The 27,767-nt window shown below is 45.5% G+C and overlaps 1 protein-coding gene across 6 annotated transcripts in view; it reads left to right on the forward strand.

Annotated features, from left to right (window-relative positions):
• FAM178B (family with sequence similarity 178 member B) overlaps positions 1-27,767 on the forward strand; it is a 110,051-nt gene that overhangs the window by 42,999 nt on the left and 39,285 nt on the right. For all 6 annotated transcript variants that reach the window (XM_038551100.1, XM_038551102.1, XM_038551104.1 and 3 more), the window contains one exon: positions 22,051-22,165. In XM_038551100.1, the coding sequence (XP_038407028.1) occupies positions 22,051-22,165 (115 nt within the window). The remainder of the gene's footprint in view (positions 1-22,050; positions 22,166-27,767) is intronic.

The following is a 27,767-nucleotide window of genomic DNA, read 5'->3' on the forward strand; positions in this document are numbered from 1 at the left end:
ACATTGAGTGTTTCCTGTAGTCAGTACCTCACTAGGTGGCAGAGGGAGATACAGAAATGAGTAAGATGTGGTTCCTGCCCTCAGAAAGCTGACAACCAAGTGGGAAGGGATGAAATGCACAATTAAAATAGGAGATGGACACAGCTACAAAACTGGGGAAATTCTAAGGAGAGGGAGATTACTTCTAGCCAGGTGGGGTTGTGGGTATGAGGAGGCTGGAGACAGGGAGTGCTTTGTAGGGGAGAGGGCAGTTGATTTATCTCTCAAAAGATGTATAAGGCAGGGATTGCAAATTCACTTCTATGTGGGGACCAAGTGAATCCGAGACTAGAGAGCTCTTGCCCTGTCTAAGGCTAGTAGGTCTGGTCTTGCCAGATCTCTCCATTTTCGAGAGAAGCTATGTTTTAGTTAGGATGTGTACTTTGACTATAAGTAACAATTAAGAGAATTAGTACTCAGTTAAGTGAAGTTTATCTCACATGACAACAAATCCAAAGGGTGTGGGGGGGGTTTCTATGGTATGTTCAACAGATCTACAGTATCAGGGCCCTGGTTTAGCTTTGGTGTCTCCCTTCTCACTACTACTACTCAATGTTGCAGAATGACTACCATAGCTCCAAGCATCATATGCTCTCATGATACAGCAGTTCAAGGCAGAAAAAAGGGTGGAAGAGACGAGGTCATTCCTTCTCGTACTTTTCTCTCTTTTAATCAGGACACTCTTTCCATTTTGTTTCATTAGACAGAACTGGGTCACAGGCTTTAGAGGACACTTGCCATGTTTTCAGACTCTCTGGTACCCTCTGAACACCCTGGCTATGTTTGAAGAATTTTTAGCCTCATGATCCTACCCCTCCAGGGTAGAATCCTAGACACTCACTCTTCCAGCATCCTTTCAGATATTTGAATTTTTAATTTTGGAATTTCCAGTTAGTTCTGTATTTTTTTTAATAGTTTCTGTTTGTCTACTGGGATTTCTTATTTGTTCATTTAATATAAGCATATTTTCATTTACCACTTTGAGGATAGAATAGCTGCTTTAAAATCCTTATCCATAATTATAACATCTGGGTCCTCTAATTCATTAACATGGAAAATTAAATGTGAAAGTGAACATTTATTTAGAATGAGTAGAGAAATTATACTAAATACTGGACCTTGGGAGGTTCAGGTTCTATTTTTCTGGATATCTTTAAGGTATTTTCCAGAAATGTTCGTGTAGAAATGCCCACCGATTGTAGCCTGGCTTCCCTGTCTAACCTAGAGCTTTCACAGTGGGCTGTGCACGTCAGGGCCCCAGAGCTTAACCTTCATGAACTTTAGGGTCAATTGGCTTCTGATACATAACAAACTGTTTTCTGTTCAAACAGCTAGAGCTCTTTTCTGTAGCCTGTGGCTCAGAGCTCTGACTGCTCCAGTAGCCACCCCAGACCAGTCCCTGCAAAGATAAGTGGGATGACATGGTTCATCTGCCAAGGTGGACTTTCCTTGAGCAGACACCCAGACAAAAACCAGGGTTTCCTTAACAGGGAAGAAAGGGAGCATGGCTGATGGATAAGCAGCCAGCAGAATCTGCCTTAGCCAGAATGCCAACATTTATGTGACATCTCCTCTTGGTAACTAATTCAGTTAAAAGACCAAACCCCCACTGTGAACCCATCTGCAGGCTATATTCGACTGTAGATGGAATATAGCTCCACTGGTTTGCAGCCCTGGGGGTAGGGTTTGGTGTGAAGAGATACAAGGGAAGCAGGGAGCCATGGGAACAAAGAGGAGGATGGGAGAGTAGGGACTTCTTTAGGGGGGCAGAGTAGGGGATCAAATGGTGTTCGGGGCCAGACCTTGGAGGACAGTGGGGGCCAGTGCAGGCACAATGAAGCCTTATTAGTCTTTATTAGGACTGGGGCAGAATTGGTGGTGTTTATTTTCTTTTTTATTTTTATTTATTTATTTTTTATTTTATTTTTTAAAAAGATTTTATTTATTTGACACAGAGAGCACAAGCAGGGGGAGCAGCAGGCGCAGGGGGAGGGAGAAGCAGGCTCCTGCCTGAGCAGAGAGCCCAATGTGGGGCTTGATCCCAGGACCCTGGGCTCATGACCTGAGCCAAAGGCAGACGCTTCACTGACTGAGTCACCCAGGCATCCCATAAGAATCGGCCTTGTTTAGATGTAATTCATATACCGTGTAATTCACCCTTCTAAAGTGTATGATTTAATATGATTCATAGGGTTGCTCAACCATCACCACTATCTAATAATTCTAGGACATTTTTATCACCCCAGAAAAAAACCTTCATACCCATCATACCCGGCTCCTTCTAGGCCTTGGCAACACCTAATCCACATTCTGTCTCCAATGAACTTGCTTATTCTGGATATTTCATATAAATGGAATTGTAAAATATGCAACCTTTTGTATCTGACTTCTTTCACTTAACATAATGTTTGCAAGGTTTATGCACGTTGTAGCATGTATTAGTACTCCATTCTTTTTTATGGCTGGATAATATTCCATTGTATGGATATACCATATTTTATTCCTTCATCCATTGATGGACACTTGGGTTGTTAACATTTTTTGGCTATTGCAAATAATGCTACTACAAACACTTGCACACAAGTATTTATGGGGACATATGTTTTCATTTCTCTTGGGTGTATGCTTAAAAGTGAAATTGTTCAGTCATATGGTGACTGTATGATTAATTTTTTGAAGGACTGCCAAACTATTTTCTGAAATGGCTTTATATTCCCACCAGCAATACATGAGGGTTCCAGTTTCTTCACACCCTTGCCAACATTTGTTATTGTCCATCTTTTAATAGCCAAACTAGTGGGTGTTAAGTGGTATCTAGTGGTTTGGATTTACATTTCTGTAATGACTAAGGATGTTCAGCATCTGTTCATGTACTTAGTGGCCATTTGTCTGTCTTCTTTGGGGAGACATCTATTCAAGTGCTTTGCCCATTTTTTTATTAGGTTGTTGGGTTCTTCATATACTGTGGATACTAGACCCTTACCAGATGTGTGATTTGCAGATATTTTCTCCCATTCTGTGGCTTATCTTTTCACTCTCTTGATGGCGGACTTTGATGCACAGGGGTTGTTGTTTTTTTGTTTTGTTTTTCAGTAGGCTCCACACTGGGTGCCCCTGATGCATAAGTTTAAATTTTAATAAAGTCTGATTTATCTTTTTTTTTTCTATTGTTGCCTGTGCTTTTGGTGTCAAACAAGACACTATTTCCTAGTCCAAGGTCATGAATATTTTCCCTAATCTTCCCTTCTGAAAGTTTTATAGTTTTAGCTCTTGCATTTAGCTCTTTGATCCATTTTGAGTTTTTTTTTTTAATATGGTGTGATAGGAGTCCGGCTTTATTCTTTTGTGCATGTGGATATCCAATTAGTGAAAACCAATATTTGTTGAAGACTATTCTTCCTCCAATGAGTTGGCACTCATGCTGAAAATCAATTGATCATAGGTTATGAGTTTATTTCTGGATTCTCAGTTCTCTTCCATTGATTTATGTATCTTTATGCCAGAATCCCAAATTCTTTTGTGTTGTTTTTTAGTTTGGGGTTTTTTTTTTTGAGAGAGAAAGGGCATGAGCTGGGATGAGAGGGGCAAGGGAGAGGGAGAGAGAGAGAGAGAGAATCTTAAGAATCTTAAGCAGGCTCCATGGGTATGGAGCCCAACATGGGGCACAATCTCACCACCCTGAGATCACGACCTGAGCCAAAATTGAGTTGGATGCTTAACCAACTGAGTTACTCAGATGCCCAGTACCCCAAATTTTTTATCACTGAAGCCTGCAGTTTTGAAATTGGGAATGTGAGTCTTCCAGCTTTGCTCTTTTCAAAATTATTTTGGCTATTCTGAGTCTCTTGTAATTCCATGTTAATTTTAAGATGGCTTGGGATCCCTGGGTGGCGCAGCAGTTTAGCGCCTGCCTTTGGCCCAGGGTGCGATCCTGGAGACCCAGGATTGAGTCCCACGTCGGGTTCCCGGTGCATGGAGCCTGCTTCTCCCTCTGCCTGTGTCTCTGCCTCTCTCTCTCTCTCTCTCTCTCTGTGATGACTATCGTAAATAAATAAAAATTAAAAAAAATTTTTAAGATGGCTTGTCACCCTCTGCAAAAACAACAGGGGTTTTAATAGTGATTGTGTTGACTCTATAGATAACTTTGAGTATTACCACCATCTTAATAATATTGAGTCTTCCAATCCATGAATATGGGATGTCTTTCCATTTACTTAGATCTTCTTTAATTTATTTAACAATATTTTATGGTTTTCAGTGTGTAGGTATTATACTTATTTTGTTAAATTTATTTCTAGTATTTTCTTATTTTTGATGCTGTTATAAATGGAATTGGTTTGTGGGTTTGTTTTTTTTTTTTTTTTTTTTTTTTCATTTTCTTTTAGATTGTTCCTTGCTGGTGTGTAGAAAGAGAGCAGATTTTTGTATACAGACCTTGCATTCTGCAACCTTGCTGAACTCATTTATTAGCTCTAATCGTTTTTTTAATGGCAGAATTTGGTTTTGAAAGCAAACATGTTCTTGTGCAACTAATTGCTTGAAAGAAATGACCTCATGTTTCTTTAACAAACATACTTTGGCCGTGCCAATGTAGGACTGGCTAGTAACTCTGCCAAGCACACTGAGTAGGCAGCAGGCTTGGAGAAAAGGAGCTCTATCAATGAGATTGAAACACTTTAGAGAAGGAGTAAAACATGCGTAGGTTCTGTTCTGTTAACCTCTAAGACAGTGTTGTTCATTCTTACCTACCCATTCCATTCCCTACCAGCTTCTATAATATTTGTGTAGGAGGGAAAGAATATAACAAAAAGACTCTGGCCAATACATTCTTTGGATATTTTTTAAGTGGGTAAGAAATTTAGTTCTCAGAAAAATTAGTTTCATTTTTGTGAGCAGTATCTTTGGACACTTTGTTCTTCCTCACGTGGTCACCATGCTTTTTCCCTTCGTCCCTGAGTCTGTAGTATTATAGTCATTGGGGCTTTGGGGGTCTCTGGGACAGGCCCCTGTTTTGTGGGTCACTTTCTTTTCTGTCACTTTCTTTTCTCACTTGTATTTTGTCTCCCTCCTCTCTACTCTCCTTCCTTATTCCCTCTCAGAAAACATTTTATAAGGTTGCTTCTTGTAAAAAGAATAAAACAGTGACCGGGCAGCCCCAGTGGCGCAGCAGTTTAGTGCCACCTGCAGCCTGAGGTGTGATCCTGGAGACCTGGGATCGAGTCCCACGTCTGGCTCCTGGCATGGAGCCTGCTTCTCCCTCTGCCTGTGTCTCTGCCCCTCTCTCTCTCTCTCTCTCTCTCTCTGTCTCTATATGAATAAATAAATAAAATCTTTTTAAAAAATCTTTAAAGAGGGATCCCTGGGTGGCGCAGCAGTTTGGCGCCTGCCTTTGGCCCAGGGCGCGATCCGGGAGACCCTGGATCGAATCCCACGTCGGGCTCCCAGTGCATGGAGCCTGCTTCTCCCTCTGCCTGTGTCTCTGCCTCTCTCTGTGTGACTATCATAAATAAATAAAAATTAAAAAAAAAAAAATCTTTAAAGAATAAAACAACGACCAATAACCTCACTAGCTAGGTAACTCCTGTTGTATTATCTTAGAGTATTCTATGTATCAAGTGCAGAAAAATCAAATACTAGAGACAGTTGCAAAATGAAAAGTGAAAGCCTTCCTGCCCAGCCATTCCCATGGCCACTTTCTCTCTCCAAGTAGTCATTATTCAGAGTCATTATTTCTTGTGACTATTTCCAGAAGCAAAATCCACATAATACATATACATATTGATACATACATATTATCAATATAATACATGTTTCTGTGTTTATCGATTTATTTACACCATATTTTTTCTGACACACTTTGATATTCATCTGAAGTTATCTCCAGTGGAGAGTTAATCTAGGACTTTCCCAGCTCTATCCCCTGGGAGTCAGAAAAGGCCACAGTCTACATAAAGCAAGTCAGGCAGGATTTTCTAGACCAGGGGTCTCCAGTATGGAAGACCCTTGAGGTAGGATGAGCCATCAAGTGCAAAAAGAAATCATTAACACTTATATTTACATTTAGTTCATCTTTTTTTTTTAAGTTTTACTAAAGTGTATAATTGACATACATTAAACTGTACACATTTAAAGCATGCAATTTATACACTTGACTTATATGTATATTCATAAAACTGTCGTCATCAAGATAATGACCATTGCCCTCAAAGTTTTCTTGTACCTCTTTATAATTAATCTCTCCTTCCCCTTTTGTCTGAAAGGAACCACTAATATACTTTCTGTCACTGCAGATCACTACAAATGTCACTATAGTTTGCATTCTCTAGAACTTTATATAAATGGAATTACATAGCAGGTACTCTTTTTTTTGGTCCAGCTTCTTTCACTCAGGATAATTATTTTGAAATCTATCAATGTTGTGTGTAACAGTACTTTATTCTTTTCCATAGCTGAGTACTATTTCATTATATGGATATCCTAGCTCTACTAATGGACATTTTGGGTTTTATTTTGTTTTGTTCTTAGTTTGGGAGATATGAAAATCTGCTATAAGTATTCTTATGCGGGTCTTTGTGTACACATCTGCTTTCTTTCCCCTTGGGGTAAATATCAGTGAGTGGATAGGCTGGGTCATATGGTAAGTGTATGTTTAAGGTTATTTTACATTCATTTTTTCTTTAGCAATCTCTGCACCCAATGTGGGGCTCAAACTCGTGACTCTAAGATCAAAGTTGCATATTCTTCCAACTGAGCCAGCCAGGCACCACTATTGATATTTTATAGTTGGTGCTTTTATTTTTTTTATTTTTTTTTATTTTTATTTATTTATGATAGTCACACACACAGAGAGAGAGAGAGAGAGGCAGAGACACAGGCAGAGGGAGAAGCAGGCTCCATGCACCGGGAGCCCGATGTGGGATTCGATCCCGGGTCTCCAGGATCGCGCCCTGGGCCAAAGGCAGGCGCCAAACTGCTGCGCCACCCAGGGATCCCATAGTTGGTGCTTTTAGTGTCATATTTAAGAGACCTGAGATCTTTCTTGTTTTTTTCTAGAAATTTCATAATTGAGTTTTATAACTTACAACTTTTATAATTAAAATAAGTTTTATAATTTATAATTAGCTTTACATTTTTATGTCAGTGGTCCATTTCGAGTTAATTTTTATCAATGACATAGGTTGTTAATTTCTTTACATATGGCTATCCAGTTGTTCCAACACATTTGTTGAAAAGATTATCCTAAAAGAAGAAAGAAAGAAAGAAAGAAAGAAAGAAAGAAAGAAAGAAAGAAAGAAAGAGAAAGAAATACCTACAAACGACGACCCAGCAGAAAAGAAAGACCTCCAAAACCACCGCCAAGTAATAAAGAAGAAATGAAGGAAGGAAGAAGGAAAGAAAGAAAGATAGATAGATTATCCTTACTGAATTGAATTACTTTGTACCTTTATCAGAAATCAATTGATCATATATGTGTGGGTCTATTTCTGGACTCTAGGCTGTTTCATTGATTTATATGTCTAATTTTATCCACCCCATATTGATTACTTTAACTTTGTAAGTCTTAAAATCATAGTTTAAATCTTTCAACTTTGTGGGGCACCTGGATGGCTCAAGTCAGTTCAACATCCAGCTCTTGATTTTGGCTCAGGTCATGATCTCCAGGTTGTGGGATCCAGCCCCACTTCAGGCTCCATGCTCAGTGCAGAGTTTGCTTGGGATTTTCTCTCTCCCTCTGTCCCTCCTCCCCATTCTTGCATGCACATGCACATGCACATGTGCTTGCTCTCTCTCACACTCTGTCTCTCTTGTTCTCTCCCTGAAATAAGTGAATAAATCTTTTTTTTAAAAATCCTTCAGCTTCGTTCTTCTTTCTTAATAAATTTGTTTTGGCTATTCTAGGTCCTTTGCATTTTCATATAAATTTTAAAATGAGCTTGTCATTTTCTACCAAAAAAAAAAATCTGCCTGAATTTTTATTGGATTGCACTGAATCTATAGATCAATTTGGAGCAAATTGGCATGCTTCACAATATTAAGATCTCCAGAATCCGAATGTATCCACGTACATCGGATATCTTTCCATTTATTTAGGTTTCCTTTAGTTTCTTTTGATATTTTAGTGTACAAATCTTGGGATTCTTTTGCTAAATTTATTCCTAAGTATTTTATTCTTTTTGATGCTATTGTAAAATGAATTGTTTTCTTAATTTCATTTTCAAATTGTTGATAGTGTACTGATATATAATTGATTTTTGCATATTGAACTTGTACCCTGACCTTGATAAATCCCTACTTTGCTGAGAATTTTTATCCGGAATGGATGTTGGATTTTGAGATGTTTATGTGGTTTTTCTTTTTCAGCCCCCTAATATGGTGAATTACACTGACTGATTTTTGAATGTTTGTTTATTCATCCTCACATTCTGGAATAAATCCTACTTGATCATGATGTATTAATTTTATATGTATTGGTTTCAATCTGGTGAATTTTTGTTGACATTATGTTCACAAAGGATATTAGTCTATAGTTTTCTCTTTCTGGTTTTGGTCTCAGAGTAATACTGGCTTCATAGAATGTGTTAGGAAGTATTTACTCTACAGTATTCTGGAAGAGTTTATGTAAAACTGGTATTAATGCTTCCTTAAATGTTTGGTAAAGTTATCCAGTGGAGGGGCACCTGGGTGGCTCAGTTGATTAAGTGTCTGCCTTCAGCTCAGGTCATGCAGGGTCCTGGGATCAAGCCCCATGTCAGGCTTAGCAGGAATCTGCTTCTCCCTGTGCCCCTGCCCCTCTCGTGTGTGCTCTCTCTCCCTCTCTCAAGTAAATAAATAAAATCTTTAAAAAGTAAAATAAAGGGATCCCTGGGTGGCGCAGTGGTTTGGCGCCTGCCTTTGGCTCAGGGCGCGATCCTGGAGACCTGGGATCGAATCCCACGTCGGGCTCCTGGTGCATGGAGCCTGCTTCTCCCTCTGCCTGTGTCTCTGCCTCTCTCTCTCTCTCTCTGTGACTATCATAAATAAATAAAAAAAATTAAAAAATTAAAAAATAAAAAGTAAAATAAAATTAGCCAGTGGAGCCACCTGGGCCTTGAGTTTCCTTATGGGAAGATTTTTTTTTTTTTTTCCTTATGGGAAGATTTTTCACTCCAAATCCAATTGTTAAAATTAGTTACGTGGCTAATTTATATTATGTTTCTTCTGAGTGAGCTCTGTTTGTGTCCATTTCACCTAAGTTGGCAAATTTATTGGTATATGTTTGTTCATAATATTCCTTTTTTATCTTTTTAATATCTGTTGGATCAGTGATGATGACCTCTTTCTCATTCTGATATTGGTCATTTGTGTGTCTTCTTCAGTCAGGTCAGTTGGGTCACAGGTTTATCAATTTTATTGATCTCAGAGAACCAGCTTTGGGTTTCATTGATTTTCCTTATAGCTTTTCTGTTTTCTGTTTTACTGATTTCTGCTCTTTTATTTCCTTTTAAATTCTGCTTGTTAGGGATGCCTGGGTAGCTCAGTGGTGAGTGTCTGCCTTTGGCTCAGGGTGTGATCCCCGAGTCCCAGGATTGAGTCCCACATCAGGCTCCTTCTATGGAGCCTGCTTCTCCTCCCTTTGCCTATATCTCTGCCTCTCTCTGTGTGTCCCTCTCATGAATAAATAAATCAAGTCTTTAAAAATAAATAAATAAATAAATTCTATTTGTTTGGGGTTGATCTGCTCACTATTTCCCCCCAGTTTTTTAAGGGGGAAACTTACATCATAATAGCTTATCTTTTTTTGTGTGTGTGTGTGTGTGTCAAAAGTAGCTCTATTTTTTTTTTTATTTTTAAGTAATCTCCACACCAAACATGGGGCTATGAGATCAAGAGTAGCACATTCCATTGATTGAGCCAACCAGGTAGCTCATAGCTACCCATAGCTCATCTTTTTAAAATTTACTCTTTAACATGTTATATATCCCATAGCTCATCTTTTTAAAATTTACTCTTTAACATGTTATACGCATGATGGCATATTAGCATCAAGGCACATTTGTAGAGCTTATAAATGTATATTTGTTAGAGGTATAAATTTAAAATTTTTTAATGATGGATATGCACCATCAAAAAAGCTTTGGAGAGCAACAAAAGCATCCTTTAGTTGGAGCTGTAGGCTGATGCCTTATGGGAATTTTGACATACTGTGGTAACATGGGGATACATGCCAGGTGACAGAGCATAGGTTGGTGTGGATGGAGTGGAGACAGGATGTCTGGCAGTCACTCCCTTGGGAAGGACCCGAGAGCAGCATGGAGCAACATCAGGACATAGATAGAGCCTGGCAGTCAGATTGGCAAAGTCTTCATGCAAGTGGCCAGCACTGAGCACCCAGGACTGTTAGAGTTGGCAGTAATAACACAGGTGAAGCACCGGGCATATAGTGCACACTCAAAATATGATTGCTTTTATCAAAGCAAAAACATATTTCTTTACAACTCAGAGATCATTAGATAAACCAAAGGATCTAAGCAGTACAAGTATTCCGCTCCCGCTTCTTCATTTCTCTAATTCTATTTTGGCCATTTCTGTCATACTCTATTCTCAGATGATGGGTTTTTGTTTTTCTTTTTGTTTTCTCAGATGGTTTTTTTTTTTTAAGATTTTATTTATTTATTTGAGAGAGAGTGAGTGAGAGAAAGAGAGAATAAGTGGGGAGAGGAGGAAAAGGAGATGCAGAAGCAGACTCCCTGCTGAGCAGGGAGCCTGATATGGGGCTCAATCCAGTCCGGGGGACCCTGGGATCATGGCCTAGCCAGAGGCAGATGCTTAACCAACCAAGCCACCCAGGCGTCCTTTTCAAATGGTTTTTAAGCAGTCAAAAATCCCTTAGTCTATATATTCATTTGACACTTTCTGCCCTTTGCTGTTTTATTAGGAGTTGTCCTCACTTCCCCTGATCTGCCTCTCATGGTGCTTGGGACAGTCTCCTGCTGGGGTGGTAGGAGCAACCTATCTGGAGCCTCCGGCAGCCTCCCAGAGCAGTGGCTCCACACAGCCTTGGATCCCATGTCCCATGGTAGCGGCAGCAGCCATCCACATGCAAGGAGTACTTCTGTGCAGGGCCCAGGGCCCAGCCTTCTGTTCACATGGGGCGACCTTCACTCCTCCTAACTTCACAGGGCAGGTGCCCCTGTCCCTGGGCCAAGGAGGCAAGCTAGGATCCAGCTGCACTCTTAATCCCCATACTGGTGCTGTGAGAACACGGCACAGACCCAAATGAGCAGGCCAACACCGTGAGGACCACCCTGGAGATCCCATCCCCCAGCCCCCTCAGAGCTGTCATTTGCTGGGCCTACCCCTTCGAAGTCTCTAGTTGGAACGCAACAATAACAGTAATTCAACTTCAGAATTGATCCTCATTTTAAAAACATATTATTGTCTGTTGTGATAATAAAAGTCGTTTCCTTGAAAATAATAGCTCATATTTCTAGAGAGTATGTGCCAGGCACTGAGCCCTGGGCCTTGCCTATCTCATTTAGTCACCATAGCAAAATCCTCCAAGTAGATACTATTATTTTCCCTTTTCACAGATAATCAGAGGGCTGGAAAGCCCCAGCTTCACCTGATGGCCCATAGTTTCCTGTATAGTGGGCTGGACCCTGGTTCCATCTCACTTCATCTTCTCTGTCTCGCTGTCTGTGCTCCAGCCTCACAGCCTGTTCTGCTCATCCCCCCTCCTGTGGCAGGGGTCTTTGGGAGTACAGGTTTCTCCTCCCTGGGTGGTGCCTTCCCTCCTCTCAGCAGCTCCCTGGCCGTTGTCTTCCTAACTCCATCTCTCCCCCTGGATTACTGATCCCCTCTGGCATTGCCTTGTCCAGGGAGATCTGCCCTGACCCTGCCCAGCCCCATCCTCTGCTCCCACTTCCTTTCCATTCTTCATGGCTCTGGTCATAGTTGACGTGTGGATTCTTTCACTCATCTTTCCCATTTCACTGTGAGCTCCAGACTGCAGAGGCTGTGGCTTCACTTGTCTTTATTCTAAGTTCTCTTGAGTTCCTGGCAGCTACAGGAGCCAGTACACAGTAGGACTCTGGTGGTATTCGTTGAGTGTGTGGCTGAGTGTTGGAGAATGTGTGCTTTGCCCACAGCAAGACAGCAGCATCTTTTCCCACCAGCCCCTTGGATTCTATGCAGTCAGTTGACTATGGAACTGTGGGCGCAGGTGCCAGACTCTAGACGTGCTATCTGGTCCTCCAAGGTCAGAATTCTGGATCTACTGGCCCTGTGGGGACAGGCATGTGTGCATTACCCCAGCCCAGCCGGCATCTCCCTCATGTCCCTGCCTTCTGGAGCATTTGCCTCCTAACCTGCCTCTCTGTCCGACCACCTGTATGGCCAGGGTTGTATGGTGATGCTCCGTGGCTGCTTCTGAGGCAGCTCCTCCAACACCCTTAGGACAGTGCCTGGTAGGGACTCTTAAAGCTCTTGGGTGATTCTGATGTGCAGCCAGGCTGAGAAAGTGCCAAATTATGAGGACTTTGGCCAAATACATAAACCTTTTGCCATAACATGATGAGCACACTTTAACGTTTATCTTTTAGATCCTACTAGTCAAAAATCTTGGTGGCTCTCCTAGGACTCAGCCTCTAGCCACCAGTTTTCAGGGGCTGCCTTCTGTGGATTCCTCCCTACACCCATCCCACCCCAGTCATCTGCCAGAGCATGTGAGGGTGGGTCTCTGCTGTTCTGGAGCAAGGGCCATGGCTTTCATTAGCTCAGTAGTTTACCAGTGTGGCTGCATTTTAGAATCACTTGTTTTTGTTTTTGTTTTTAATTCTAGAGCCCCAAACTAGGCTTATTAAACCACAGTCACAGTGGGGTGGGGGCTGGAGGGGAAACCCTTGGCAGTAACTTCTGGAGCTGCTCCCTAAGAGATTCCAGAACGTGCAGACAAGTCTGAGAACCCCTGCATTTGGGTCTCAGCTGGGGCCTTGATCCAGAATACAGCAAATATCAAATCTCTTAGACTGTGGGGATGTGCTGCCCATGGTGCTATGTGTGAAGGGAGACTTTTTTCCCCCTGGTTCTTTCTTTTTCTTAAAGAAAGTTCTTGGTTTCTGTAGTTGTTGTTTAAAGAGAACACGAATTGGAGGGGCAGAAGGAGAGGGATACAGAATCCCAGGCAGACTCAGCACTGAGCATAGAGCCAGACTCTGGGCTTAGTCCCACAAGCCAGAGATCAGAGCTGAGCAGACACTCGACCAGCTGTGCCACCCAGCACCCCCAGGCACCCCCAGTTATTGCTTTTGGTTTTTTTTTTTAAGATCTTATTTATTTGAGAGAGAGAGAGCACAAGCAGGGTGGAGGGGCAGAGGGAGAGAGAGAAGCAGACTCCCTGCTAAGTCAGGAGTCCAACTCGGGTTTTGTTTTTTTTTTTTTTAATAATTTATTCATGAGAATACACAGAGAGGAGAGAGAGAGAGGCAGAGACACATGCAGAGGGGGAAGCAGGCTCCATGCCGGGAGCCCAACGTGGGAATCGATCCCGGGACTCCAGGATCGTGCCCTGGGCCAAAGGCAGGGGCTAAACCGCTGAGCCACCCAGGGATCCTCCCCAACTCAGGTTTTGATCCCATAACACTGGGATCATGACCTGAGCTAAAGGCAGACACTTAACCAACTGTGCCACTCAGACACCCCTGTTTTTTGTTGTTTTGGAACAGTTTTAGGCTTATAGAATATTTGATCAGAAAGCAGTTCCCATATTATTCCCCACACCTGTCACCACCACCACCCCCACCACCCCCACACACCCCCACACACACACTAGTTTTTTCTACATCTTGCATTTGTATGGTGTATTTGTTAGGATTGATGAGGCACTATTGATATATTATCATAAACTGAAGACTATTTAAATTAGGGTTCACTCAGGAGCACCTGGGTGGCTCAGTCAGTTGAGCATCTGACTCCTGATTTTTGTTCAGGTCATGATCTTGGATTCCTGGGACAGAGCCCTGAGTTGGGCTGCACACTCAGCAGGGAGTCTGCTTGAGAATTCTCGCTCCCTCTCCCTCTCCCTCTCCTTTTCTCTCTCTCTCAAATAAGTAAATAAATCTTTTAAAAATAGGGTTCGTTCTTTGTGTTGTACATTCTGTGGGTTTTGGTAAATGTAGGACGTGTTCATCATTGCCGTATCATACAGAATAGTTTCGCTGCTCTGAATATCCTCTGTGCTCCCCCTGTTCTTTCCACCTCCTCTCCAGCTCCTCTCCAGCCAAACCCCTGGTAACCCCTGATCTTTTTATGGTCTCTAGAGTTTGCCTTTTCTAGGATGTCATATGGTTGGAATTATACAGTATGTAGCCTTTTCAGACTGGCTCCTTTCACTTAGCAATATGTATTGGAGGTTTCTCCACATCTTTTTATGGCTTTGTAGTTTTTTCTTTTTGTCGCTCTATTTAATATTCCATTGTCTAGATGTACCACAGCTTGTTTGACCATTCACCTCCTGAAGGACATATTGTAGCTTCCAGTTTTTGATAATTATGAGTAAAGCTGCTGTAAACATTCATGTGCAGCTTTTTGTGTGGGCATACATTTTCAGTTAATTTGGGTTAATACCAAGGAGCACAATTGCTGGATTGTATGGTTAGAGTATATTTAGTTTTGTAACAAACCACCAGATTGTCTTCCAAAAGGGCTGTGTTGCATTTCCACCAGCAATGAATGAGAGTTCCCATTGCTCCACATCCCCATCGGTATTTGGTATCTTCTGTTTCATTTTATTCTAGAGATCAGGAATATTCCAGGAATCTCAGGTTCAGAAATCCAAAGTGAAAGAAAACCTGGTGGGCCATGCATTCAGGGACGTTACTGGGAAGCTCTTGGTTGAGTCTAAATCAGTCTCATATTCTTGCTTTTTAAAGGTGAGAGGGTAGTTTGCTACTTACTACCTTCCTGAGTCATACTGAGGGGGCCTTGCATCAGTAAAAATAACTCAATCGTGCATCTTGAGGTAGGAAAGTGAGGAAGTGGTTGCCTAGAGTTGAGACATGACAGCTGGGCCTCTGGCAGCCATCCTGGACCATGGGGTGATCTTGAAAAGGAGAGAATGGCGAGAATGGCAGAGTAGAAGACGGGTACCTAAGATCCTACAGATCAGTCAGGTCCCTGCACCAGTGAGGCCCACCTGCTTCCAGACTTTTTTGTCAGAGCGAAATAAAATTATAGCTTATTTAAGCCCAGGTAGGTTTTTTGTTTTGTTTTGGTCTTTTTGTTATTTGTAGCAGAACCTAGTTCTAGCAGCTATGGTAGTTCAGTGGTTTTGCACAACGCAAGTGTGTCCTACACACTGGGGGCTAGGAATGCTCAACAGTGTTAGGTGACACCAGGCAGTGGTGTGAGTTACAGAGGGCAGCAGAGAGGAGAGGTGGCCTGGGGACGGCATCACCTACCCTGTACACACTCTCACTCTCATGAATAAAAGGACCAGGGACTGACAGAGACTCTGGGTTGGGGGAGGGGAAGTTTCTAGGTGGGTGGTATATGTGGATGGGTGCTGTGTGTGTGTTTTTGTGTGTGTTGTAAGTATGGGTGGGATATGTGTGTGTGATATGTATGTATGGATGAGTGTTGTGTGTGTCATGATATATGCAGTGTATGGGTTGTGGTATGTGGGTATATTTGTGTTGGATGAGTGGTTTCTGTGTCTGCGGTATGTGTGATGTGTGTACAGATGGATGGAATGTGTATAGTGTGGATGTGGTATAGGTATGGTTGCAGAAGTGTGTGGATGGCTAGTGTGTGTGTAGTATATGGTGTGTATGTATAGGTGTGTATGTATGTGGTGGTTGGTGCATTTTGTGGGTTTGTATGTGTGTATGAGTGTGTAATGGGTGGATATAGGGAGATGTGTGTGTGGTGGGTGGATATGGGGTGCATATGTTTGTGTGAGGGTGTGTATGTGGTGGTTGGGTATAGGGTAAATGTGTGTGTGGTGAGTAAATACAGGAGTGCGTGTATGTGTGTGTGTGTAGTAAGTAGATACAGGAGTGCATGTGTGTGTGTGGTGAGTGAACATGGGGGTGCATATATATGTGGGGTGGTGTGTGTGTGTGGTGGGATAGATATAGGGGTGCATGTATGTGTAGTGGGTGGATATAGGGGTGCATATGTGTGTGACTGTGTGTATGGTGGGTGGATATAGGGGTTCATGTGTGCGTGAGAGTGTGTGTGGTGGGTGGGTGTAGGGTGTGTGTGTGTGGGATGGTGTATGTGTGTGATGGGTGGATATAGGGGTGCGTATGTGTGCGGGAGTATGTGGCGGATGTAGGCTGGATTACAGCAAGGCAGGCAGGGGGTTGTAGGAGTGCCAGAAGAAGGGCCTTAGCTCAGGGTGAGCGGGTGGAAAGGGAAAGTGAAGGGGTCAGTGGGGTGGGTTGCATAGCCGAGAAGCAACTAAAGAAGACTGGAAAGGATGTGGGTAGAGCGGTCTGGAGAAGGAACCGGTGGGGGTGAGAGGCAAGAAGAATGAGTGGGTCAGAGCTTATCCAGGTCCTGGGCATGCAGTTGTCCGTGGTGAAGAGGCCGCATCAGGGTCAGGAGAAGGCCAGCCTCCTTCCTGGGCTCACGCTATAGTTGGGACAGTGAGATATGCATGTTTTTAAAATATGGATTTAATGGAATTTTGTGTTTTTACCACATCCAAAGATCTCTCTGATGACATGATTCCATCCTCCTCAGACCAGTTGCTTCCTTGTCCTGTCTTCAGGATGGGTGTGGCATGGGCAGACCGGGTCCGAGGACCCAGAGAGGGTTCGACAGGACCAACCCAAGAGGGTTGTTGGCTTCTCGTAGGATAGAAACCAAAGTGAGCCAGGAAGAAGTGAGAACGGAGTTTATCGAATAGTGTAATGAGAGAGGATTGCAGAGTGTGCGGGGGACCCAGAAAGGAAAGGGTCTGGGGTGAGCCTCTCCTTTGCTCAGGGTCTAGAGTTTTTGCTGAGGGTGGTACACAAGTACTCTCAGGCACCCAGGAACCAGTCAGAACAAGGACAAGCATCCAGGTGTCCTCCACTTTTGACAGAGTCACTTCTGTCCAAGGGCCAGGGTCTTGGCATCAAGATGCCTAACGTCAGGGGTCTGGAACATGTTCCCAACAACCCCACCCAGTCACTCCTTCCGTGTTATCTACTGGGCCAGGAAACTCCAAAGAAATTGTGAACCCCTTGGCCTTTACAGTTAGGACACATGTTATTTGTACTAGAAGGTGTGTTTGAGGTGGGGCTGCAGGTCCTAGCAAGAAACAGGGAGAGGAGCCAAAAGCAGTCTCCTTGGAGTCCCCCCCCCACCCCACCCCCCACCCCCCAGTGTCCCTGTCTCAGGTGGGCCCCCCTCCCTCTTTCTGTAGTTATCCTCACGCCTCCAGGCCTTGCACCCCCCAGCACCTCAGGCGCATGACTGGACCTCACACAGTGAGGAATGGCAGCCTGGCCTCAAAGTGCTCATGGGGCTTCTCCTGTGCGTTCCCTGCACCACCCTGACCACCTTTCTTCCCCACTGTCTGTACCACCTGGCTTCGTCTTGTGTGTTTGTTTTTCACATGTTTGGTCTGTTTCCCTGCTAAACCATCAGCTCTGTGAGACCAGGACTTTGTCTCTTTTGTTCACTGCTGGGCCCCCAGTGTTACAATGCTTGGTGTCCAGTTACTGTTTACTGAGCAAATAAAAAGTTTAAATAACTGGCTAAAGCTGATTGACTAAAGCCAGTGATATTGAGATGAGTGTAAATTTAAATACAAAAGTGCAGAGGCGCCTGGGTGGCTCAGTCAGTTAAGCATCTGCCTTTGGCTCAGTCAGATCCCAGGGTCCTGGGATGAAGCCCCACTCAGCAGGGTGTCTGCTTCTGAACCTCTCCCTCTCCCTGCCTCTTTCTCGTGGCGCGCACTCGCTCTCTCTCTCTCTCTCTCTCAAATAAAATCTTTAAGTAAATAAATTCAGGAGTGCAGAGGGAACAGTTAAGTCATCAAAATTGGGAGGATAAGAAATGGTAAAAGGGGCGCCTGGGTGACTCAATCGTTTAAGCAGTTAAGCGTCTGCCTCTTGGTCCTGATCTCATGGCTCAGGGGATGGAGCCCCATCTGGCTCCATGCTTGTGGGGGGGAGTCTGCTTGGATATTCTCTCCCTCTCTCCCCCCACCCCATGCCTGTGCCCTCACTCTCAGTTTTTCTCTCAAATAAATCTTTTTTAAAAAATTTAAGATTTGGGATCCCTGGGTGGCGCAGCGGTTTAGCGCCTGCCTTTGGCCCAGGGCACGATCCTGGAGACCCAGGATCGAATCCCACGTCGGGCTCCCGGTGCATGGAGCCTGCTTCTCCCTCTGCCTGTGTCTCTGCCTCTCTCTCTCACTTGTGTGCCTATCATAAATAAATAAAAATTTTAAAAAAATTTAAGATTTGTTGAAAAGAAAACCACATGCCCAAAATGGTGTCACTTAGGCCGAGTCACCAAACTGGGGCTTAATACCTAACCTAAGCGAGGTTTCAACCTCCCCCAGAAGTCTAAATCTGACAGGAATTTTCTGATAGGCACCAACAAGGTAATCTAACTGTATAATAAGCCCCCTGCCCTTCCCCCTAAGGGAAAGTGACCTTGCAGGGGACAGTCCTTTTCTTTTGCTAATAACTTCCTTGCCCCACCCTCCTTCCTATAAAAATCTTCCATTTTTTGTATAACTCCTTGAAGTTCCCCCTCTGCCTGCCAGATGAGGGGGCTGCCTGATTGATGAATCGCTTAATAAAGCCCATTTGATCCTTAAATTTACTTGGTTGGATTTTGTTCCTTAACAGATTGTAAACCTCCCCTAAGTTATGTCGTGAGTCCCACGCTCCAATTGGGATCTGGGCTCAGTCTGATGGGATGGTTGCTTGCTTTTCTTTAGGAACCAGCATCCCCCCATTAAGGCTGATGGGACACCTTCTCCTAGAGAACTGTGGCATCTCTAAGGTGGTGTCAAGAATCAGGACCCATGCAGATGGTTGGCCCCCAAGGGCAGCCACCCCAGAACATTCATTAACAGCTAGATTCGGGGCAGGAGCTGGGAAGGGAGAGAAACAGACCAGAGTCTTGTGGACCCTGTGCCCTGTCATCTAACTGCTAAGGCCCAGGATGGAACCTGGTGGGTGAGAACAGATGACAAAGGCCTACGGAGGGGAGCTGCTGGGGCCAGCAAGTCGAGCCGAGGAGGTTCTTGGGATGTGTGTGGTTTTCCCATTCCCTGAAAGTGGTGCCAGGAGAGCGGAGGCGGTGGTGTTACGTGAAGTAACGCTTCTTCTGAGGCACAGATGGAAAAGTCACTTTTATTTTAGGCCCAATGCTTTTCCTCCCCTACTTCCCCCAAAGCATCAGTTCCATCCCAGGAGAACCACCCAAAGGGACACTGTCAGATTCTCAGCCTCTAAACAGAGCCCAGGAGCTCAGGGCTGTTAGCACTGGCATTTAAAAAGGCACAGGGCCCCGATGCTCCCCTGGGGAATCACCTCAAACGACTGAGGTGTGGGTGTGGAAAAGTGGAGTTAGGGAGTTGGAGCTGGCAGCCTCAAGTCTGAGTTTTGTTCTGTGTCAGCTCTCCGGAAAACCCCCATTTGGGACAAACAGTGCTCAGGAAGAGCTGAGCGCATGGCCTAGTTATAGGCAGTGTTAATTATGGGCTCTCCCGCGCCTGTAGTCGCTTAACCAATTTCCAGCACTGTTGATTGGGCCTGATTTATCCTGAGGCATCCCAGGCGCCTTGCTCGGAAACTTCTCCTGCCACATTGGCCTGGGTCAAGCTGTGGTGTGGAGTAAGTGCTAGGTGGGGGCAAGGAGGGAGGACGGTGCCAGGCTCCAGGTTTGGAGCTGGTGGCACCTGCACTGCTGTCCCCAAGGGGCTTTTAAAGCAGCTGATGCACTGCACCGGCTGAAGAGGAAGCGTGAAGGTGGCCATGCACAGCACCTTTTGGGGTCCTAAGACTCCTGGCAGGCTGTCCTCACCCAGCTGGGCTTCCAGAGCCTCACCTCACCCTAGGCTGATTCTCTTTGCACAGGCATTCTCCCTCCCTGGAAAGTTCATTGGCCCGCCCACACATGCGTGCACCTACGTGCATAGTCCCCCAAAGGCCCTGGTAAACAGCTCTCCCTCTTTAGTGGAATCTCATTGTGTTTTGTAGACTTCATTCTTCTCAGCTGGTTTGTGAAGCGGGCAAGGGGTATCATTACTTTCACTTGTTAAGTTGCCTGAGAGGAAAAATAACAAACAAGAAAGGTTTTCCTCCTCCAAGAGTCTAATTACTTGTTGGGTAAGCCTCGACCCATATACGTTTCTAAAGAGAGACACCTGATGCCAACAGAGGCGATGTCCTTGGACAGGGTGCAGAGACCCTCTGCTGGCAGTTACCCCAGTTGGTGGCTCTGCAGCCATGCAAGACTGTTGCCAGAACTTCCAAGGAGTTTAGGATGCTGCGTTTCTTTCCTTGAGTAGCTGAACAGTCCATGCTCTCGAGCTTCTCTGCATTTGTCATTTCTGTGCCTTTGCTGGGTACGTGATTTCTTTCCCGTTAACCATGCCCTATTCCTCAGCCCCCCTCCTCTGCCCTTCCCTGGCCCCAAGTGAATTTCTCCTTTGAGCAGACTCTGTACCTTTCACCTGCTTTGGTTTTGAATTCACTCTCCTGTATTTTTTTTTATTTGCCTGGCTCCCCCCTCCCTCCTAGAGTGTGAGCTCCCTGAGGTCAAGGTCTCCAGCAGGCCACCTTTTTATCTTGGGCACCTAGCATGGTTCCAGCCCATGGAGGGATCCACTGAGGTGCGCCTTTCAGAGGAAACTTTCACCCCCAGAATGGCAAAGGGTTCAAGCATGTGCTACTAATGCGCTGCTAGCCCAGTTTCCAAGTTCTTGATCCTGACGCATCTGTCAAATTCAGCATTGTCAACAGTTCTTGACACTGCCAGATTATTTTATGGCTGGCCTTCAGTTTCCCTCTTACTCCGGTACTACTTGATCAGGTTTGTTTAGGGTTCTCTCCAGTCATTCATTCATTCTGCTTCCCCCCACATACCAGCCGCTTCTCCAGGCACTGGGTGTGCAGAGCTGCCCTGCCCTCGTGGAATTTACATTCTAATGGGGAGATGGGGATGAGAAGTGAGTAAATCAATCAATAAGATGACATAGAAGAATGACAGTGTGGAGGAATGGACCCCACCTCTTGGTGGGGTGTGGAGAGGTCACAACACAGAAGAGCAAGTGGGAGGGAGATGGTTGCATCCATCTCTGGGAAAAATGATCCTCCACATTGTTTTTTGTTTTTCTAGTTTCCTGGTTCTGAAAATGTCCTTAAGTAGTCCGATAGAAGAAAAGCCCGGAGTACATAGGGTTTTCCCTCCTTGTTGGTGAGGTCAGATTACCGTTCGGGTTTTGTCAAACTAGTCAAGAGACCATGGAATTTTGAACTCAAGCTGGCTGTGGAGATGTGTGCCAGGCTGCAGGGAGTGCCCTGGGCTGGAATGGTGGACCTGGGAACACCCAGATGTTGCTGCAAGGGCAGCATCGTCAAGTCAGCAGTAGGTTTCGAGCTGGCCTCAGCTGGTAGTGGTAAAGGGCCCAGGGCTGCTGCATTGTGCATCTTCTGCATCTTGCAGTTTTGGAGGCCTCTGGTTTAAGTCTCTTCATCTGGCTTAGCTCTGGGCAGCCCAGTGCCCCGACTGCTGCCTGATGGAACCAATCAGGGTGTCATCATCCCTGGGCCCTTGCAGTGCAAGGCGGCCAGAGCTTGAAGACAGGATAATGAACCATCAGGTTCACAAAGCTCCAGCGGATGTCTCAAAAACAACTGGTTGCTTGATTCCTCCAGAAAACACTTGTGGTGCCAGAAAATGCAGAAACTAAACCCCTTAGGCCAGGGGTTGTCACACCCAGGAGTATTCCCTCCTGTGGGAATAGTGAGCCTGTCTCCTTTGCCCTCCTTAACCGTCTGCCCTCCCTTGGCCTGACAGATGGAGACAAGCATTGGTGGTGCCCTTCGCTGCAGGAGGTCATGGAAGCATTTCACAGCCTGGGAGCCCACAGCCCTGCTCTGGGCCTGCAGGGCCTCTGCCAACACAGTGGGAGGTGAGTACTTCCCCTTCCTCACCATCCTTTATCTTTCGTTTGACAGTTGTGCATCTCACTTCAAGCCCAACAACTTGTATACATTAGATATGCGCAGGGTTTTCCATATCTATTATACTTCAGTCAAAATGTTAAAACAAAAAGCAAAAAACAAACAAACAAAAAAAACCCAAAAAAGAGAGATGCATTCTTCTAAACATTTATTCATGCTAAAAAATATTAATTTAGGGGTGCCTTGGTGGCTCAGTCAGTTAAGTGTCTGTCTTCAGCTCAGGTCATGATCTTGGGGCCCTGGGATCAAGTTCCTCATCAGGCTCTCTGCCCCACAGGGAGTCTGCTTTTCTTTCTCTCTCTCCCTCTAGTCCTTCCACTTGTTCTTTCTCTCTCCCTCTCTCTCTCTCAAATAAATAAATCTTTTTTTTTAAAGTATTAATTTAAAGTATTTCCTATTCTAGGGGGAGTGAGAGGGAAGAAAAAAATCATAAGGTATTTCCTATTGTAAAAAGGTCATACCAATGTAATGGGCCATTTGTTGTACAAAAGCATTATTGCTTGTAGTATGCATCCTTAGAGCCATAAACATTTTTAAGTTAGAAAAAAAGAAAGATTTCCTGTGATTATTACATAAAATTTATGTGTATTTCACGGGGATTAAAAAAAAATTGCCAAACTCCAGCTCTAGCCCACATAGTGTAGCAGAGTCTGAGGGATTATAGAACAACTACATACAAGCACCCGTGGATATGAGTATCGTACCATAAATGGCTAATGTTCACATAAATGACCATGCTTCCAGCTTCAGGGGGATGGAAGAACCAAGCAGAGATGAGTCTTGCTGCTTTGGCTGATATCCGCTCCTGCCCCTTGGTGACTCAGAGCTCTCACTGCCGGCCTCTTTTAGGACCTGTCCCAATCTCTCTGGTCTACCTCCAAAGCTTCAATTTTGACCTATTACCTAATATCAGCTCATGGCCAGCAAGGCACAATTTCACATGTAATTTCCACAATGACCAGTCTTGTTTTGTGGGCACCCTCTTTATGCACTGGGCTGGGCTGGGTTAGGGGAGCTACTAATCTGCATACCCATTGTCCCTGCCCCCTAGGAGCAGAGCCATACAATACATAAATGACTATTGTTGGGTGGACAGTGACTAGGTCTGGGTTGTAAAAGTATTACATGTTATAAACTTGTTCTACAAATTATATTCAAACTCTTCCTTGATGATTCTTTGAGAAGACATTCAGGGTGTTTAGGGCCCTGGACAGCATTAGGTGGGATCCGGTTCCCACCATCCTGGTGACAACTTTGGCCCCAGGAGGCACAAGGACCCTCTCCCTTGCCATGGCAGGCAGGTGGGTGTTCCTACACAGGGAAGGCCAAAGCTTTCTTAAGAACCTGTTCCACGACTCTGTTTAGTAATCGTCTGCCAAACCAAACCAGACCAAACCACACTTGCTCTGCTATAAATACCCCACGCATGTGCCAGCCTGCCTCACTCCTGCCCTGCTGCCTTCCCGCCGAGTTCCATATCTGGTGTAATAAGCCACTTGACTCTTCCCCAACACAGAGCTTCAATCACACCGCCTTCTAGAATGACTTGCGGAAAGGATTACATTTCGAAAAACAAATGCAGTTTGAAGATGGTTCTTGGGAGGCCTGTGGGGCTCAGGAGACCTATTTCTAACTGTTCTGATGAGCACCTGGTGTCCACCTAGAAAGTGAGAGGTGCCCTGGCAGACAGAAGCAGATAACTACCCAGCTGACTCTGCACCCTGCACAGGGCCGCTTTCTCCCCCACACTTCTCCCTTCCCCAGGATTTGATGGCTTCCTGCTCCTAATGCTTCCAGGCAAATCCATCCTCTCTGGAGGCCACAGGGTGCAGGTGGGCATTAGAACTATGGCTGTTTAAATCTGCCACCCTCAAAATACTTGGAATCACAAACCCTAGCATGCAGACTTCTAGCTTGACCAGGCAGTTAGCCCCGGGGTAAGAGGAAGGACTCAGAACTGGCCCAGAGGATCTGGCCGATGGCTTTAGGGGTAATTTTCTTGTGATGGCCCTGTAAGGACAGCTGGGACAACCTCCCTAGCCACTAGCCTGGGGAGATTTTTAGCTTTTTCCGCCTGAACACAGCTTCCTTTTGAAAAGCACAGACACATCTTGAAACCCCTCCAGTGGCCTTCCTGAAATGTGGGGCAGCAGAGATGCTCGAGTGGGTTACCTGGACTGCTGGCTGGCTGCTGCAGTTGGGTAAACTCTGGGAGTCATAGGTTTGAAAGAGAGCTCTTCTAGACTATTTAGGAAGCACTGTGAAGATTCTGACATCTCTTCCACCAAGGATATGGCTCCTTCATAGACACATGGGCCACAAGAGGAACATCAGGACAGGCTGTCTTCTCCCCACTGTCTTCCTTGTCCTGTTCCTGACCAGGCTTAAGTTCATCCCATGCCAATTGGCTCCACGCCACCCATTGCTCTGTTAACTTCCAGGGATGCCCTGATCTGGGGCTCCCTGACAGAACAGATGCTCTGGGGGCTCCTCCAGGGCACTAACAGAGCCCTCCTATTGCCCAAGGCTGGAAATAAGGGGTTAGGGTATCTCTGCACATGACCCCACAACTGGACCATCTTTTTAGTATCTATAAGAAAGACAAGTCTTTTAGCATTTGTTCTTAATCTCAGATTTCCTTGAAACCCATCACCATCCTATCAAATGGTTCAAGATTTCCTTTCAGAAAAAATGGTTCAAGATCCTGTGGCTGGATCACGTGCTGTCCACCTTGTTGCAAACACGGTAGCCCTCTGCCCAGTGATGAGGCTGGGGAGGGAAGAATCAGGAGGATCTGTGGGGTCAAATGGGCAGAAGAGGGACCAGAGTGTGAAGACAGACCAGGAAGCAGAGCAAGAGGTTGAGGGGGGCTTGTGCCACACGGCTACTCAGACACTCTCCATCATGTGCCCCAGTCTCACCTGGGAAGGCAGGGGAGGTCCTTGGTCACCAACAGCTGGTCTAATAAGGTTGCTCCCAGGTTACAAAGCCCAGCTGAAAGTCCCAGTCAGATACACAGGACTGGTCACCAATCTGCTGTAGCCTAGTGCCAGAAACCTTCATCCACTTGGTTCTCTGATACGGCAGCCTGGCATAGACGCCAGAAGGTAATAACTAAATGACAGTTAATCCATTGAAAGGGCATCCTGTCCAGTGTAGGGGAGGCTGGTCACTGGCCATCTCGGGATGGTGTAATTCAACCCAGGTAAAATATACTTCTCTCTCCCTTCCCATTAGCTCAGCATTGATTCCCCTTCACTGTGTTGACCTGGGCTAATAGAGCCTGGACTGGTCCAGCCTGCATGGTGGGGCCCCAACCACTGGGTGCCTTGATGATGGCTCTCAGTTACAGAGGCAGTTGTGCTCACATGCCTCTCTTACCATCCTCCTGCTGAGAATGTCAGCATACTGTACAGACAGTAACTCTATTATTTTCAACTCTTGGGGGAAACAAACCTAGAAACTGGGGTAGAGGTCAGTGACGTGCCCTTCTCAAGATTACTTGTGAGTGTAGAACAGCGTCGTCATAATCCAAACTCCAGCTCCTGGGTGCTGGCCACAGGCCAAGCCCTAAGCCAGCCATCCAGAGGTCAGGGCTGAGGGGCAGAGTGGGACAGATGAAGCACTTTGTTTATGGAGTCTAGTGGTGGGACCGTCTCGCTGTTAACCTGCCAGAGTCCAGGAGGAGAGCGAGATTGCTAGGCTGTGAATGCCTGTGTCCTTGGCCTCCAGTTCAGAGCCTGGGGATGGAGGCCTGGGTATCAGCTGATACTGCGTCACAGATGCAGTCGGTTCAGTCAAGTGGTTCCTCAGAACCTTAGAAAGGTAGGGAATAAAGGACCACACTATATTGCCTGCTGTTCCCAAGGAGAGGCAGTGCAGGGAAATGCTGGAGCATACACTGGGAGGCTGTCTGCCCTCTTCACTTGGGAGGTTGGCATTGCTTCCCAAGGAGAGGGCTCTTGTCACAGACACTCTTCCCTCCCCAGCTCACGTTTTCCACACTCCTCCTACCTCTGGCAGCACCAGACTGTCTGAAAGCCCATTCCTCTTCAGCAAAGTCACAGTCAATTGTGTGCCTGCCCCCACCCTCTAGGAAGTCAGAAAGCATTCCCACTCATGGCTTCCATACACATGCATGCTCACAGGCTGGAGCATACCGGAATGCCCCTCCCATATTGACACGGGGCTGGCAGGTGCCCAGATGTGCACATGCAGCCTTGCCCTTTTTCTGGTCCTTATAAATGCTGGACTCTGGACGAATGGCCAAGCCCAGTCCTAACCCCTTGCCCCCCCCCCAACTTTGATGTGTGGGGGCACCATTTCCCTGGGTGCCTAAAGATGGATTTCTCCTTCCCCTCTGAGACGCAGCACCAGCGCCCAGTAAAAAAGAGCAGGGACTTTTCCCTGGAGCCTACAGGAACAGAGCTCTCCTCCTTCGTCAGTGGTCAGGCGGCTACCCTGGAGGCTGATGTGGTCAGCAGTGTTGCTGTCATCAATGCCTTCATTGTGGAGAGCCCACTGTTATCAGGAACTCCAAACCAGTTAATAAGAGTGGAAAAGTGGACGAGACAGCACAGGAAGCCTTGTCATAAGCTCACCTCAACAGTATACAGCAATCAACAATATGCATTTGTCCAGAGAGAAAGAGTCATTTAGTGAGACCGATCCTGCTCTGTTTCTATCCAGGGAATGTGCCTAGAAAGTCTGTGCATCAGTGGTGCAGCTCTGCTGTCCACTGGTGCCCCTTTCACTGTGAGCATCTGGCCACCCTGAGTCCAACTTTAGTCTTTAAAGAGCTGTTTGTTTTCATATGACCCTAAGCTCTAACTTCATCTCAACATCTCTAGGCTCAACCAGATCTGTTTCCACACTAGGGAAAAACTGGCCATGCTAGGCTTATTGGCAGACAGCATGTTAGTGTGAGACCTGTGGAGGGGTTCTCATTTTTACTCTGAATGTCCCCATATTACATGCTGACCTTGGAAACCAGCCCCCATGTGGGCTGCAATGTGGTGTACTTCTCAGTGCATGCAAAGAGTCACCATACCTGTATGGACAAAGAACTTTCTTGAGGAAGACTCTCTTGGGGCAGTGGAGTATGATTTTCTGGTCTTTGGGTCCCAGAAAAATCAAACCAGAGGCCTGGCTGGAATGGGTTGGGATATGGCCCCCAGTGTTCCCCACTCCTGGTGTTCTTCCCCTTGTGTAGCTCTCACTCCCGTGCTGAGTCTGGGTGGCCTGTGTGGACTGGAGAAATCAAGAGTGATGGGATGTCACTTCCAAGACCAGGTGATAAAGGCTGTGGCAAAAAAAAAAAAAAAAAAAGGGCTGTGGCATCTGTCTCTGGCATTCCGCCCCCCCCCCCCCCCCCCAGATGGCTTGCGTTGGTGGAAGCTGGCCCGTGGTGTTGAGGATTCCCTGTGGAGAGCCCTGTATTGTAAGGACCTGCTGGTGGGCACATTGCTGGGAAGCAGTTCTAGCCCATTCGGGCCTGACATGACAGCAGCCCCACTCCCAATATTTTGGAGGCAATGTTCCAAGAAACCG

The sequence above is a fragment of the Canis lupus genome, chromosome 10 (genome assembly GCF_011100685.1).
Source record: "Canis lupus familiaris isolate Mischka breed German Shepherd chromosome 10, alternate assembly UU_Cfam_GSD_1.0, whole genome shotgun sequence".
NCBI lineage: Eukaryota > Metazoa > Chordata > Mammalia > Carnivora > Canidae > Canis > Canis lupus.